Raw genomic sequence first — 17,911 nt, 5'->3', positions numbered from 1 at the left:
CTTCCCGGTACATGGCACAGAAGTGCCGTTGTTAACTCAAAACATGCCCTCACACATAGATTTTTAACGGTGGGTATTGTAAAAATGGAACCTCAAAAAATGTAAAACTGCCTGGTGATTAAGGGGTTAAATTAATGGGGTTGTTCACTATGGATTATTCTTTTTAGTTAGTTGCAGGGTCTTATATGGTCAGAAGTTGGGAGAAAAGCCAGACACAGCACAGATGCCCTTCTTCCATAGGGGTGAATAGCAGGGGCGTTGCTAGGGTGGGAAAAGGGTACAATGCATTTGTATCAGAATTTCAGTAACCCCCTCACACGTGGTTGTGCCAATAACAACTTAAATGAGGGTATATACAGCTACAGAAACACCAGAGAAATCCTGACTTACATCCAGAGACTGCAGGTGACATGTCCACTTCACTATTAGGGTGGTGGCACACGTGACGTTTTGAACCCGTTTTTTCTCAAGCATTTTCAGTCTGTTAAAAACGCATTCGTTTTTGTCCGGTTTTCCCAATTATCTTAATTAAAAACGGACAAAAACGGATGGGTTTTCAAAAAACGGATGAAAACCTGGATCAAAACGCCACGTGTGCCACCACCCTTAGGCCCAGCATCACGTCTCCTTCCTGTGGAGTTCACCACACAGACATCTTATGTCCTTCATTGTCCCGAAATCTTGGTTCTTTGAAGTTGCGTTCACATGTTGCAGTTACAACTGCATCACAATCAGTTTTGAGAAGGTTTTAGGTGGTTTAGTTATTTTATCAAGTGAAAGACATTTGTGGAGCAGGTTTCCCCTTTAATCTCAAATTCACCCATTCAGATCATGTCTTTCACTTGTTAAAGAAGCAAAACTGCACCTAAAACCCCCTCAGAGCTGATTGTGATGCAGTTGTAACTGCAACTTGTGACTGCACCCTGACAGTGTTATCCTGCTGCTGCCCCTAACACTCTCCCAAAATACTGTAAGGCTGCGCTCACACGTTTGCATCTAAACAAATACAAGACACCAGGTGCTCTTATCCATCACATAACCATCACTAGAAACTCATGTGAGATCAAACCTAGGCCCTTCCTACTGCCACGTGTGAACACGCCCCAAGAAATGTCCCCCACACAGCCCCCCAGTAATGTCCCCCAGTAATGTCCTCCACACATCCCCCAGTAATGTCCCCCACACATCCCCCCAGTAATGTCCCCCACACAGCCCCCCAGTAATGTCCCCCACACAGCCCCCCAGTAATGTCCCCCACACAGCCCCCCAGTAATGTCCCCCACACAGCCCCCCAGTAATGTCCCCCACACAGCCCCCCAGTAATGTCCCCCACACAGCCCCCCAGTAATGTCCTCCACACAGCCCCCCAGTAATGTCCCCCACACAGCCCCCCAGTAATGTCCCCCACACAGCCCCCCAGTAATGTCCCCCACACAGCCCCCCAGTAATGTCCCCCACACAGCCCCCCAGTAATGTCCCCCAGTAATGTGCCCCACACACAGATCCCCCAGTAATGTGCCCCACACACAGATCCCCCAGTAATGTGCCCCACACACAGATCCCCCAGTAATGTGCCCCACACACAGATCCCCCAGTAATGTGCCCCACACACAGATCCCCCAGTAATGTGCCCCACACACAGATCCCCCAGTAATGTGCCCCACACACAGATCCCCCAGTAATGTGCCCCACACACAGATCCCCCAGTAATGTGCCCCACACACAGATCCCCCAGTAATGTGCCCCACACACAGATCCCCCAGTAATGTGCCCCACACACAGATCCCCCAGTAATGTGCCCCACACACAGATCCCCCAGTAATGTGCCCCACACACAGATCCCCCAGTGTTCTCCCTCTCACCTGACTCGTGCAGGGAAAGCAATGTAGGCTGTGTACTGTGCCCATGTCCAAAGGACATAGGATCGTGGTGAGAGAGGGGAAGATGCCCGGGCAGCGGGACCGATGTCCTGCTGACCCAGGGAGATCCGGGGCACAAGACAAAAGATCCGGGGCACGGGCCCCGGATCTTTTGATCTAGTGACGCCCCTGGTGAATAGTAATTACCGAATAATAATTTCGATTTACCTCTATGGGATCGTATTCTATGTTTTCACCCAAGACCATAAGCACACGACCAAGCTCAGGCAGTGGAATCCTAACAGCACATGGTCCACTCTCCATGAGTCGAGCATGATTGTGTGTTGGATTTTTCCCTCACTCCACCTTAAAACAACCCAAACTAGAGTAAGTTCTGGTCTGGAATAAAATACACAAAACCTGCATTATACCATTCACTAATGGAATTTATATAGAAGCAAAGGGAGGACATACAAGGTCTAGTAGTATAGACTTCTAGTACTGGTGCCAACCTTTTTTTTTTTTTTTTTAAATACTTTTCTTTTTAGTTTACGGGACACATTGTGTGATAACATTTAGGATACATATAGAGTACCTTGTATAATCTATACAGGAGGTAATTGGGTCCTTATATTAAACCCCCTTTAGGATCCAGCACTTTGGACCTCACATTTTAAATATGGTGAATTTTTCTATAATTCTGCCAGAATGATATGATTTCAAGACAAATACAGGCAGTCCCCTTGTTGCGTACAGGATAGGTTCTGTAGGTTTGTTCTTAAGTTGAATTTGTATATATGTTGGAACTGTATTTTTTTTGTGTAGCCCCAGACAAAATTGGACAATTGGGTTTTAAGATGTTCGGTTGTCATAAAAACCAGGATTAACAATAATAGGGGTCGTCTATAAGTCAGGTGTTCTTAAGTAGGAGACCGCCTGTAGTCTTACTACCCACATTTTATGGTAAATTAAGGTTTTTATCTGCTTAGTTGGCATAACTTGAAAAATTATTATGTTTTTTGATTAAAAAAATCAAAACACCAATTTTATAATTTTTTGGGAATTCAGGATCAATTAATTTTTGGCTAATTTTAATTTTGAATGAGCTTTCCAAGATGGATAGATAGTAGAGATGAGCGAGCATTAAAATGCTCAGGTACTCGTTACTCGAGCCGAACATTTCCTGATGCTCGAGTGCTCGTTTCGAGTAACGAGCCCCATTGAAATCAATGGGAGACCCGAGCATTTTTTAGTAAAATTAAAAACTGAACAAGCACTGTGAAATAACACAGTGCAGAACAGATTGCAGATGTTCGGGAACATCTGCGATCTGTTCCGGAGACACGCGTGCAGAACGGTGTTCTCTGCAATAGTATTTGAAGAACAATATGTGTGAAGAACAACTTGCAGATGTTTGACAACATCTGCAAGTTGTTCTCTACACATATTGTTCTTCGAATACTATTGCGGAGAACACCGTTCTTCGCTGGTGGTTTAAATAACCACTGGAATTAGATGATGCGCATGCGCGTGTGGAGACGCGCACGCGCAGTAAGGCGGCATTATGTAGTTCTTGAATGGTGCGGTGCGCATGCGCGTGCTGATCCACGCGCATGCGCTGTGAAGACGGGACTGGGATCGTCGCTGAGACGATGCAGAGGGGACAGCGCTGGATAGTAGGAGAGGTAGGTAGAATGCTTGTGCAAGTATCCCTAACTGATGAGGAGTGGTGAATAGTGTAAGATATATGGACATAATGGACATAGGTATGGACACGAAAAAGCATTAAATGTAGTAAGTAATAAAATATATATAAACTCTGATGAGTGGGGGAACCAAGGAGATAATTCTGTGGTGTGGATATAAAGTGAGGGAACATAATAGATAACGGCATATAGGTAAACCGGGGAGAAGCTTTTAAGGGAAGTGGGCAGATGGTGGAATGGTGAAAATTGGATTAAATACGTTCCAGGGTTTCGTTTAGTCCGTAAGGACACATAGTGTTCAACTTAAAAATCCAATAATTTTCTCGTTTGATTAACTGTGCCAAACGGTCCGGGTGGTCTCTAGGGATCTGTTCGATAAGCAAAAGTGAGAGATGGTTGATATCGTTACTGTGGTGTTGATGACAGTGTCGGGAGACACTGTGGAGTTGGAAACCACTTTTAATTTTGCTCCTGTGGGTGTTGATTCTTTCCCTTAGTGCCTGTGTAGTTCTGCCAACATACTGAAGAGGGCAGGGGCACTGGAGGAGATACACGACGTGATCAGATGCACAGTTTAGAAATTTCGAAATTTCGAAAGTCTCTCCTGTGACTGTGGAGCAGAAGGAGTGTGTACGGTGTGAAATGATCTCACACGTAAGGCACCTAGTATTATTACATTTGAAACTTCCTTTTAGATCCGGGAAAAAAGATGGTTTTGTGCCCCCAAGGTGGTTCGCCTTTTGAATTTGTCGCATCTTGGTGGGAGCTAAAATGCTTTTCAAAGTGGGGGCTCTTCTAAACGTAAGTTGTGGATTGGGTGGAATGAACTCCTTTAGGTGAGGGTCCTTGAGGAGAATGGGCCAGTATTTAGATAGCACAGTTTTAATGGTTTTGTGATCCGATGTATATGTGGTAATGAAGTTTGGTCCTCTGTCTTCAATTTGGTTTGTGTTGCTTTTTTTGTCATTTCTCTTTGGTAGCAAGCACTCTTTTTGTGAGAGTTTCTTTGTCTTGGAGTAGGCATCTTGTATGATATTCTTTGGATAACCTTTTTCCTTGAATCTTTTTCGCAAGATTTGGGATTGTTTGTGGAACATGGTATCTTCTGTGCAGTTTCTTCTGATCCGTTTAAATTGGCTATATGGAACATTCGTAAGCCAACTCTTGGAATGCGCACTGTCAAATTCTAGGAAACTGTTGACATCCACTTGTTTGAAATATGTGGATGTTGATAATCCATTTCTTTCCTTATTAACTGATATAAGGAGATCGAGGAATTCGATCTGAGTTGCAGAGAGGTTCAGGGTGAGTTTGATACCCCATGTGTTAGAGTTAATTTCATTAACGAATTCGAAGATTTCTTGTTCACAGCCATCCCAGATGATTAGGATGTCATCGATGTACCTCTTGAAAAGTGCAATTTTATCTGAAAAATGGGCGTTTTTGGTGATTAGAGTACTCTCGAATTCGCCCATGTAGATGTTCGCATAGCTTGGGGCGAAGCGTGTTCCCATTGCCGTTCCTCGTTTCTGTTGGAAGAGCTCTTTCTGGAAGGCAAAAACGTTATGTTCGAGGATGAAACTGATACTCTGGATGAGGAAATCTGTTTGGGGAAGAGGTAAGGTCGGGTCTCTTTGGAGGGTGTTTCGTACTGCATTTAACCCCAATGTGTGTGTGATGTTTGTGTATAATGAGGTGACATCGAGGGTAAGAAGTTTCATTGAGGGTGTCCAGGCGAAATTTTCTAATTCCAAGATTAATTGGGAGGAATCTCTTAGATATGTAGGTAGGTTCTTCACATATGGTTGTAGGAAATGGTCTACATACTCTGACAAATTACAGGTGAGGGAATTTATCCCTGATATTATAGGTCTTCCTGGTGGGTGTTCCGAGTTCTTATGTATTTTCGGGAGGTAATAAAAAAGAGCCATCCTTGGGTTGGTAGGAAGGATGAACTCTTTTTCGGATCTGTTGAGGATCCCTTTACTGTATGCATCCATCACAAAAGACCTGAGTGATTCCAGATGTTCCAAACTTGGATCTGTAGTGAGCTTTTCATAGTATTCTTGGTCAGAAAGAATTCTATAGCTCTCCTCCAGATAATCTTTTCTGTTGAGTATGACGGTCCCTCCGCCCTTATCTGCCGGTTTGATCATAAGGTCGGGGTTTGTTCTTAGTTCCTTGAGTGCTCTTCTCTCTGGTTGGGTTAAGTTATTCTTTAGTTTGACTTTTTTGGGGGTCTCTAGAGACCTGAACTCTGAGGCGACCATGGAGTAGAACGTTTCGATATGGGGTCCTTTGCTGTGAATAGGGTAAAATTTTGAGGGCGGACGGAGGGAAGTATGGGTGAATGGATCTTCTTGATGTTCTTGCTCTATTTTACTCTTTGCCTGATTAATGGCGAAATGTCGTTTCAGAGTAAGTTTTCTTGTATAGCTATTTAGATCCATGAATAAGTCAAATTCTTTGGACCTTGTGGTGGGACAAAAAGAGAGGCCTTTACTTAGCAGGCTGCGTTCGCCTTCCGTGAGTATATGAGACGAGAGATTGAAAATTTTAACTAGTTTGGGGGTGGTGGTGGAGGTGTTTATGGTTGGTTTTTCTTTTTTACCATGTTTTCTTCCACTTCTCTTCCCTCTGGACCTTCTTTTCTTTTCATTCTTAATGTTTGTGGCGTGAAAATTGAGAAAGTTGCTTTCGGGCTTTCGAGTGCCGGGAGGACTATTTCCACTTTGGGTAGTGGAGGGTCCTTTTGTGTCTGAGGAAGGTCTAAAAAAGACGGCAAAATGCTATTTGAAAGTGTCTCATTTAATTCTATAGGGTTAATGGAGTGACTGTCTATATTAATTGGTTCGGTCTCTTCATGTATAGTGTATATGGAGAGTGTGCTGATACTGGTCTCGGGTTGTATTATCGAGGGGAGGGGTGGGTCTATTTGGGTTGAGGTAAAGGAGGGAGGTGGGGACCTTGTGGGTGCGCCTTGGGTTCTAGAATTAGGATCAATTGGACGTCTGTGGGCCAAAGCCTTCGGGTTCAGAGGTTGGCTGTTAGATGATTGATGGTTTTGATTTCGAAATGTTCTATTTCGATTAGGAATGATAGTATTCTTGGGCTTGGGTAGAGTAGTCGACTGTGTTTTTGAAGCTGGGGTTTCCTCAGGTTTTTCACGGGTGTTGGGTTGGGGTGTGGCCCGTGTTCTGGTGGTGGTGGCTGGTGTGGGGGGATCAAATGTAAGGTCTACATCTGGTTCCCAGCATCTCTGGGTTTTGTCGTTGTATTCCGACGATCCCAGTCCCGTCTTCACAGCGCATGCGCGTGGATCAGCACGCGCATGCGCACCGCACCATTCAAGAACTACATAATGCCGCCTTACTGCGCGTGCGCGTCTCCACACGCGCATGCGCATCATCTAATTCCAGTGGTTATTTAAACCACCAGCGAAGCCGGCAGGGGCGCGCAACTCAGCACCCACGCCGGCTCGCACCCGATTTTCAGTAAGTACCGCAACTCGTGCATCAGTCGCACGACTAGCATCTTTCTATTTTACCTTATAAAACTATATCTTCCCCAGAATTTCATCCATTTGATTCTGGTCCGACCCCAGCTATACTAAGGTACCTACTTTTTTACTCATCACACCCTTCCCCTGCATGAGATATTGATCACCCTCTCCCCCATTTTTTACTTTACTCGTAGGAGTCTATTGGGACCCTTCTCCCCCACATCTAGGACCAATCATCTAAGGGAGAAAAATAGGGTAGGGATCGATTTTATAGAATATCCACCCATTTATATAAATTCAACATACAACTACCACTCTACATTTCATTATGTAAAAATATGCACTTTTGATTCGTTTGGTTGTATTGACTTTTATTTATTTATGTATCTGACTGAAGCATACGTTTTAATTCGACCAAACATTTTTTATATATATCTTTTATGAATTTTTATCCAGTTGTAACCTAATATACATGCTACTATTATTATTATATATGTCTATAACTATTAGCATATTGAAGTGCAACCTCTCCGTTTTTCCTCTATTTGTTTTATTTTTTATTAATATTTACATAATCTTTACATATGTTTTTTATATGCATTCCTCTTTTATATATGTGTATACTTTCTAGCAGAACTTTTGTATCTCTTTTAGAAATTGTATGTACGGACCTGATGAAGGAGGCATTCCGCTTCCGAAACGCGTTGTCCACCCTACTTTGAATTAAAGTACGAATATTGAGCAGCGCGGTTCTATCCTGTGATTTTTCTCCTCTTTCAAAAACCTCCATTAACATCCGCTACAATTACCAGTACTGGATGTCAGGTGCACTGCAGCAGCTCCACCACTCAGATACGACTTACTATCACGGTTGTGATTTGTACCAGGCATATACTGCCAATTCCTGTATTGTTTAATAAGGTGTTACATATCTTGCGCTGTGTTCTTTCCTTTTTTCACTGTATATGTTACCCTATTTATATTTATATCAGTTCTAGAGAAAGGGGGGTGATTTGAGTTTTTAGGGTTTTTTATTATAATTTTTTAAAACTTTTTTTTTTTTTTTTTTTTTTTTTTTTTTTTTTTTTTTTAGTATTTTTCAGACTCCCTAGGGTACTTTAACCCTAGGGTGTCTGCACGATCCTATCATACTGCCAGTATATGGGGATTTTACTACTCTTACATTACAATGTGCTGATAGCACATTGTAATGCATGGGTTAACCCAAAGTAGCCTCGGGTCTACGTGAGACCCGAGGTTACCATGGCGACGGATCGCCTCTCCCCGATGACGTCACGGGGAGCGGCGATCCTTGAAAAGATGGCGGCGCCATTGCCGGCGGTGATCGAGGTGAAAACACCCGTGATCGGTGCTAGCAATATGCAGCAAAGACTAACCGGCTATGGAGAGGGCTCAGCACGTGAGCCCTCTCCATGCACCCGCGGCCGACCCGTGACGTGCTATTACGTCACAGGTCGTGAACGGGTTAATGCTCTAGCTGGTCCAATAGATTGAAGGAAAGAAGTGATTTGTCTTGCAATACCTGCAAGAAAAAAAAAAATACAACAGCATCACTCGTTCAATGGAAGAGCAACATGCATTCAAACAAATCCTGCTCCTAATATATTACATATTAAAAAATATTTAAAAATCTGTTAAACTTTTAAATCTTAAATTATAAGTGTTGCAGGAAAAGATGCTGCTAAAGAAATTATATTTAAAATATTCAGTTTTCAATTTCTAATTTTGGAATATACACAATAAAGAAATCCGCACATTCAGCATGTAAGGAGAAGTAATTGTACGGTACATGTAATGCCTGGGGAGAAGAATTACATTGCAAAGTTTAAAACCAAATATATAGATGCATTAGGGCTCTAGAATTGTTACCTGTGAGTGTACTACATGCAGAAAATATGAGCATACAATAAGGGCATCTCCAAAAAGTGTAAGGCCTCTGACCTATTCCTATAGGAGAACAACTAGGAGCCTCCGATTACAATGCCTGCGCCCTGCTTAAAGAGAACCGGTCCTGCAAATTAACCCACCCAAAAAGGCTTCATTAAAAACAATGATTGCCCTTCTCCCTAAATGGTTCCATTCCATGGCTACAATGTTACAAAAAACAGTTTGTTATTGGACTCACACCAAGTGAGGTGAATATAATTTTACAAAGTGAGTCCTGCATAATAATTTTTACTTGGACAGGCTATGATATTCTGCTGTATGGAGAGCTCTGTTACATCATTGGGCACTTAAAGTCAAGTCATCATCAAATGTCCTGTTACATACATAGGCTAGATGTTGCAGATGTATCTGCTCACATAAAATCCCAAAAGCCTCACTGGAGGATGGGGAGAATTAGAAGTCCATAAAGACAGGCTGTGATTTCATTTAATCAGATACATACATGGTGTACAGTTTAATGTTAGGAGGCTTAAGGACCTGTAATGATGTCACTCTGCAGCATGTCATGTGACCAAAGAGGCATGGGAAGAAGATGGTAGGGGCTGGTCAAACAGATCAAGTCTTCTCTGATACCAGGGATTATAAAGTTGATTTATGTGGATGTAAGGAAAACAATTTTTAGCTAAATGGAGGGTGTCAGTTAATAGGGCTCCAAACAAAAAAAAAAATAGATAAAAAGACAAAATTGTTATTACCATTACTGTCTGGTCCGCTTTGTGTTTCTCCCAATCACCTCTACTCAGTCATCATCAGGTTTCCTTTCGTCTCGCAGGTAGGCGCAATCCCATAGAGAGAGAAATGTTTTTATAAACAATCTACACAAATTTCTTGCATTTTAAATAAATAGACAAAAAAGAATCTACAATACTCTTTTACATCTCTGGTTAGATGATTTAACCCGTTCACGACCCGTGACGTAATAGCATGTCACGGGTCGGCCGTGGGTGCATGGAGAGGGCTCACGCGCTGAGCCCTCTCCATAGCCGGTAAGTCTTTGCTGCATATTGCAGCAAAGACTTACCGGTAACACCCGCGATCAGTGCCAGCACTGATCGCGGGTGTCTTCCCGCTGATCGCCGCCGGCAAAGCTGCCGGCGGCTTCAAAAGGATTGCGGCGCATAGGCGCCGCCATCTTTTCGCGGATCGCTGCTCCCCGTGACGCCATCGGGGAGCGGCGATCTGTCGCCATGGTAACCTCGGGTCTCACGAAGACCCGAGGCTACTTCGGGTTAACCCATGCATTACAATGTGCTATAAGCACATTGTAATGTATGAGGAGTAAAATACACAAATACTGCCATACTGTAGTATGGCAGTATATGATAGGATCGTGCAGACACCCTAGGGTTAAAGTACCCTAGGGAGTCTAAAAAAAATTATAATAAAAAACCCTAATTAAACTTTTTTTTTATTTTTAGTATTTTTCAAACTCAAATCACCCCCCTTTCCCTAGAACTGATATAAATATAAATAAACAGTAAAAATCATAAACACATTGTGTATCGCCGTGTCCGAAAATTCCCGTTCTATCAAAATATGATAATGGTTTTTCACTGCGTTTAATCCCGTAAAGGAAAATCGCGCCCAAATTCGAAAATGGCACTTTTTTGGTCATTTAAAAATAAAAAATTCTATAAAAAGTGATCACAAGGTCAAACAGCCCTAAAATTGATAACATTGTAAACGTCATCAAAATCCACAAAAAACGACACCACCCACAGCTCTGTAAACCAAGGTGTAAAAAAGTTATTAGCGCCAGAAGATGGCAAAATCCCCAAAAAATTTTTTGTAAAACATTATAAAACCTATATAAATTTGGTATCCTCTTAATCGAACAGGCCCAAAGAATAAAGTAGACATGTCATTTGGGGTGCACAGTGAAATCCGTAAGATCAAAGCCCACAAGAAGACGGCACAAATGCGTTTTTTTTTTTTACCAATTTCACTGCATTTGGAATTTTTTTTCCCGCTTCCTAGTACACGGCATGGAAAATTCAATACCATCTCTATGAAGTGCAATTTGTTACACAGAATATAAGCCGTCACACAGCTCTGTACATCGAAAAATAAAAATTATGGATTTTTGATCATGGGGAGTAAAAAATGAAAATGAAAAAACAAAAGGGCCAGGTCCTGAAAGGGTTAAGCAGTTCTCCAGATAATAAAAAAAAAAAAAACTTTCCTAAAAGTGAGAATCTTATTTGGTCTAGAGTATGCATTATGGCCTAAACCTTGCCTTGTTGTACCATTACAGAGCTAAACACTGAAGATGCACTGAAGATGCACTGAAGATGCACTGAAGATGCACTGAAGATGCACTGAAGATGCACTGAAGATGCACTGAAGATGCACTGAAGATGCACTGAAGATGCACTGAAGATGCACTGAAGATGCACTGAAGATGCACCTTTACTTCACCTTTACTTCCCAAGGATAGAGACCAAACTCAAAGAAACAGCTAACCAACATTTTCAGAAATATCTTATCAGATAAATGTAATACTTACGTTTTTTGAGTTCCCAATGTTGGTCGACTGATCAAGAAGCGCCAGAACCTTTTAGGGTCCCACAATGAAGTCCTAAGAAATTTCCACTTCCAATCCAAGAGTCAACATAGCATCTTCCTCCGTGATAATTAGAACTGGATTATCTGCTTCCATTCCATGGTTTAACGTGGTACCTTCTTGGTTCTGTGTTACAAAGTTCTCGATAGGTTGACTGTCACTGTCACAGTCCACTGGACTTTCAGCCTCCCATGGTTGCCTCCATTCACATCAGTTTTCCAGGGAAAATTAATGTAATTTAAGACTGAAAGAACTGAGTGTCTACAAGAGTGGTCCGGAACAAGAAGATTGCTCAACATCGTGTTAGCTGCAGGGGAAAATTGGTCCCAACGAGCTGGTGTGGGAATATAGCTCAGATTGTCCAGCCAGTATACATAGTCCAGGTCCATGAGGTCATCACTGAAGGCGCGTCTCCAAGGATAATATCCAGTAAGGGTGACAAATAGTAGTACCCCAAAAGCCCAGGTATCTACACTAGGGTGTAAAATTAAATATTCCTCGTCCGAGATGTCACACAACTCTGGAAACATATACGGGATAATGTGCGACATTGAGATTACAAAGCTACCTACAGGCTGAGTTATGCCAAAGTCACCAAGCACAATATGATGGCAATCTCTGTCCATGAGGAGGACATTGTCCGGCTTCAGATCCCTGTGCACCAACCCTTTCTGGTGCATGTAGTCCAGAGCGCTGGAGATTTGGACTGCACATCTTTTTACTATTTCCTCTGAAAGTCCAGCCTGCAAAAATAAGATGAGCATCATAAGTTACACACATATAGATTATACATGGTCATATACATCAGTCTGAGGAGAAGATGTTGGGTTGGTTAATAGGATAATAAGGTGTATGTTACAATATGAAGGCATTTCTTACCTCAGCTTGAATGAGGTGATGCAGTGTTCCCGCTGTTGCCAGCTCCTGAGTCATCGCATAGTAGTCCATGGTGTGAGTAAATATCGGGTAGGTTGTAATAAATCCAGGGTGCTCCGAGAGAGAGATTGATAGGGACAGTTCCATTAGAAAAGATTTCAACTTGGTCCGGTCCTTTCTCACCAACTTCAGTGCAAATGGTTTACCTAAAGAAAAGAAGACAATTAGATGTTATGTCCTAGATCTCTCTTGATAAAATAATATTCTAATAACCATACAGGTAATGGATTAGTTGATTACAACCACCCCAACTCTTAATCCTACCGCAGATAAGTCACCTCCTCTTTCCCCATTCATAACACTTGCATGATGGGCGGAGAAAAGTGAGCACATAATTGACAAAAAAGAAGCTGTGTGTTATATGGACATTTGATTGACAGATATTTGATCATTTTCTATAGGATTTCCTTCTGTTCTGGCTCCTTTTGCCTACAGTGAAGCTCAGGTCTCCTTGTGTAAACTCCGAGCTCGGCAGGAAATATCCTGTACGCTAACCAGTTAGTGGTCACAGGAGAGAGAAGAGCGAAATTCACCGTTCTCACTCAAAAAATAAATACATATGTAACAAAATGAGGCAGATACTACCAGAGATTACAACAAATCAGGAATAAGGAACGGAGAGTCCAAAATTCCTCTGTAGATTACATCATTAGTCGATTCCACCAATATGAGCAGAATAATATTTATATTGCGCAACATTTTACAATTTGTAATCTAGTGTGTATTAGTCTACATATCCAGCTTTATGGCCTTGGTCACATACCTGTAAGTTTGTCTTGTGCAAGTAGGACTTGTCCATAAGCCCCCTGACCAAGCCTCTTGATGATCCTGTAGCATTCGGTAATCTCCTCAACCTCTACAGTTTGGAAGACTGGTTCCATTTTGGCTTAAGGATTGGTGAGGCTTGATCTTGAGCAAATAGTCTACAAGAAAGAAAATCAACTTTTAGGAAAATATAATGTTCAATAGGTCTTCATGTCAATATATCATCACAATCCATCATACTTTAGGTATTCACAGTATAATATGAAAGGACTAGGTGACCACCCCAAAATAATTCATAATGTTGGACTTAGAATTGTGGAAAAATCGAATAACCAATAATAACCAAGAGAGGGCTAAAACGACATTTTATTCTAAACAGTTTTACATTATAACAAAGTTGTTGTTATCTAAATATTATTTTTAGTTTTGCTCATTATAGGACATTGAAAACTCCAAACTCATTAGTAATAACATCAGGAAAACAAACCAACCACAAAAAAAACATAACTTAGATGATTGGTCTTACCTTAGTTCTGTAGTTGTGGTTTTAGGTGAAGATGTCTAGTCAGGTGTCTTTTAAGAAGTTGAATGAAGTCGCTCTATAATCCTTGACCCACTGGTAGCAGTTTACTTTGACCACCTGCCTAATCATTGTATTCATGAACATCTTCTTTTGGTTACAGTATTATATCCCACATATGGAAGTATTGGGTAAGAACCTCATGTAGTATAAAGTAAATTGTCCCAGATTGAGGGTACAGAATCTATACCAAGATTCTTTATAGATTTGCCAGGTCCAAATTGTTGGGTCACTGAGGATTATGTTTTTAGTAGACAAGTGGCTGGTCACTCGGGCTCCAACAACCATAACACCCAGTGATCAGTGGAATAAAAGGTCTATAGGTACCCCCCCCCCTACAGTTATCCAATTTGATAAGATTAAGGAGATTATGGTTGTACATATGACTCCACTCGCTTCTATGGAGCATCAGGACGTAGATGTTCCACAAGAGTCACAAGTAATTTTTTTTCTCATCTACACTAACATGGGGTAACACTGGGGATTTGTGGACCCCTATTTCATGTGATTGCTGGAGGAAGGGTGATACTTGGGACCCCCATCAACTAGGACGTCATGGTAAAAAAACAAACAAAAAACCCAACTTTTTTCATTCCTCAGGTTTGGAATATTGAAGACTCTTTGATAGCTAATTAATATGAAATCAGAGGAGGTCCAACAATTGCTGTATTCTCCGATGTTGCGACATCCACTGATCCAATATTGAGAACCAACTTATAGTTGAACAATGTATTTAACAAAATTGCTAATTTTTGACAGGGTAAAAAGCAGGGTAAAAAGCACCCAAAAACTGCCAAAGTCCCACCACAATGGCAGAAACATTCCTACAAATAAATATAATCATTATAGATGGAAAATCAGGGGTGAAAAATAAAATATCTGCAAAAACCCATTGTAACTTGTAGCCATAACAGTAGACAAATCCATAGTCCTTACTATAGTGTTGCAGTATGGGTAGCGTACAGCCTCATCCATTTCAATGGCCAATACGTCCATCCATTTTGATGGATGTACTGCCCACCGTATCTTACCATACCTGGAAAAAAAATTTAGAGCGTGCGCCATCTTTCCCTATAATTAGGGCTGTGCCACAGTTCTCCCTACGGAGAGGGGAGGGGTGAGCTATAGCCTGGGCATGCATTTGTTCAAGTGAAACCGGCCTTTGCCTGTAAGTGGGGGGGGGGGGGGGGGTAGGGAAGTGGCTGAAGGTTGTGGGAGAAAAAGGTGCCACGTGTATCACCCAACTAATGGGCTTTATCAGGGGAAAGCAAAATAAACCTATTATGTTCCTTGTCAGAACACGGCTACAGCTACATGTGTGCTTGATATGATCAGTGTTTGAAGATGGGTGCATAAAATTCATATACAACTTCAAGGGCATCTAGTATCAGAATTAAAATCTGTATGCAAATGAGCCTGAGTGTCTCCAGGCTCCATTAAGACCTATGGAACCTGAAGCCCCTCAGGCTCATTTGTCTACAGATCTTCATCCTGGTGGTAGATGCCCTTTAACCCCTTAAGGACGCAGGGTATTTTCGCTAATTTCTCGCTCTCCATCTTCAAAAATCCATAACTTTTTCATTTTTCCGTGTACAGAGCTGTCTGAGGGCTTTTTTTGTGCGTAACAAATTTTACTTTCCCATGATGTTATTTATTATTCCATGCCATGTAGTGGGAAGCCGCAAAAAAATTCCAAATGAGGAAAAATTGAAAAAAACTGCATGTGCGTCCTGTTCTTGTGGGCTCAGTTTTTACGACTTTCACTCTGCGCTCCAAATAACACCTCTACTTTATTCTTTGGTTCGGTGCGATCGCGGTGATACCAAATTTATATAGGTTTTATTGCGTTTTAATACATTTTCAAAAATTAAACGAATGTGTACAAAAAAGAAAAAAAAAATTTTGCCATCTTCTGACGCGAATAACTTTTTCATACTTTGGCGCATGGAGCTGTGTGAGGTGTCATTTTTTGCGAAATGAGCCAACGTTCTCATTGCTACCATTCTGAGGTCTGTGCAACATTTTGATCATTTTTAATTACATTTTTTATGTCATCTAAAAAGGTGTAAAAGTCGCGTTTTGGACATTTGGGCGCCATTTGCCGTTCCGGAGGTCACCGCCGTCAATAACCGTTTTTATATTTTGATAGATCGGGCATTTTGGGACGCGGCGATACCTAATGTGTCTGATTTTTACTATTTATTATATTTTATATCAGTTCTAGGGAAAGGGGGGTGATTTGAACTTTTAATATTTTATTATTTTTTTACATTTTTTAAACTTTTTTTTTTCTTTTTTTTCCCACTATTTCTTAGACCCTCTAGGGTACATTAACCCTAGATGGTCTGATCGCTCCTGCCATATACTGCAATACTGCTGTATCGCAGTATATGGCATTTCTGCTCACTATACATTACAATGAGCCACAGGCTCATTGTAATGCATATGCAGAAGCCATGTATCCTCGGGTCAAACGAAGACCCGAGGCTACCATGGCAACCGATCGCCGCCCCCCAATGACGTTCGGGGGAGCGGCGATCGGAGGTAAGATGGCGGCGCCCACGCGCCGCCAAATTTAAAGTGCCGCCGGCGACTTTGCCGGCGGCAAAGAAAAGGTTAACACCCGCGATCGGTGCAAGCACCGACCGCGGGTGATAGCGATGGGTCTTTGCTGCGATATGCAGCAAAGCCCATCTCTGTATGAAGAAGGCTCAGCCCGTGAGCCTTCTTCATACAACCTTCACAGCTCCGTGGCGGATATATCCGTCACGGAGCGTGAAGGGGTTAAGATTGTACCAACATTTGAGGAAAACGGACTTCATTTATTTTGCCAGGTGCAGCCAACCCTCTACTATGTATGGGGCTCACCAGTCCCCCTACGGCGTTTTGCCATGTTTTTCAGAGCACCTCGTTGGTTAGGTGTACGAAGAAGTAATTTTAGTCAGAAGAATAATATTCCTATCATCTCCTATCCAATGTGAACGTCCTGGGTGTACAGCAATAAACATGGAGACTAAAAAGTCACTAAGTGGCCATTTACATGTTCTGATGTGCATAATGGTAGGGCCAAACATGGGCCCAGGAGCCTTATAGGGTCCATATAGAGACCTTAATACAATGAGAATAGGATTATATGCATTAGAATTGGGGACCTGGTGCAGATTATATATTATGAAACCATAGTTTTAGGTTACACCTCTGTCTTTGAGGAGTTCTGTGAAATGCATCTATAATAAGGAGAGGATCAAAAGAGACCCCATCCTTCTCCTAGTTTCTCCATGTGGTCTAACCTGTGCCCATTACCATGATATTCATATCTTAATCTTCTCCATATGTGGACACAACTGTAGTTATTGTATAATTATATTATTCTTCAAGGAAAAATTTTCTTCTTGAAAAATGTTAACACCTTGAAAAACATTTAAAACCTTCAAAAAGCCAGCGGTTTACATCTGACTTCTCCTTGTCTAGAAGACAAACCCCACTCCTAAGCAGGACCAGATTCTCGTTATCACTTTATACAAACACATTTTAGTACATCAATTATTTTAAAATACATTTTATGGTTTCTGATATGGTTACAAGTGGTGAAACAAACCAAACAATTGTCCTAAACTCTTCTTCGTCTAGAACGAAATAACTCCCAAATCTTAAGCAGGACCAGCATTTCATTATCGCTTTATACAAACCCATCTCAGTGTTTGTTTGTTTTTTAAATTTATCAATAAACAATTTTATTTTTCAATACATTTTGAAAATGAAAAAAAATTAACCCCATGCTGAGCGCCCTCCATACAAGTGGGGTGATTGCAGCTAACGTTCTCCAGTTATTGATTGCCGCCGGGGGCAGATAAAAGGCGGCATCGTGTGGGCATGATGGCTATGATTGTCGCTCTTCATTACGTTATCGGGGAGTGATAATCTGTCACCATGACAGCCTTGGGACTTTACAAGACCTGAGGCTTTATGGTTTCCGAAGATCTGTTACAATATGCCAGTGGTGCATAGGATTTTATATATGATCTATTACTG

At 41.7% G+C, this 17,911-nt stretch overlaps 1 protein-coding gene across 1 annotated transcript; it reads right to left on the bottom strand.

The window, feature by feature from the left end:
- Positions 1–11,729: 11,729 nt before the first annotated feature.
- Positions 11,730–13,415, bottom strand: LOC140122912 (serine/threonine-protein kinase SBK1-like). The gene is made up of 3 exons (XM_072144154.1): positions 13,298–13,415; positions 12,478–12,680; positions 11,730–12,341 (listed from the first exon to the last, which is right to left on the bottom strand). The coding sequence occupies exons 1-3, from the start codon at positions 13,413–13,415 to the stop codon at positions 11,730–11,732; spliced, it is 933 nt and encodes a 310-aa protein (XP_072000255.1).
- Between the last annotated feature and the right edge of the window lie 4,496 nt (positions 13,416–17,911).

The sequence above is a fragment of the Engystomops pustulosus genome, chromosome 3, assembly GCF_040894005.1.
Source record: "Engystomops pustulosus chromosome 3, aEngPut4.maternal, whole genome shotgun sequence".
NCBI classification, from domain to species: Eukaryota; Metazoa; Chordata; class Amphibia; order Anura; family Leptodactylidae; genus Engystomops; species Engystomops pustulosus.
The sequence above is the reverse complement of the archived record's forward strand: the minus strand, read 5'-3'. Positions and strand labels throughout refer to the sequence as shown.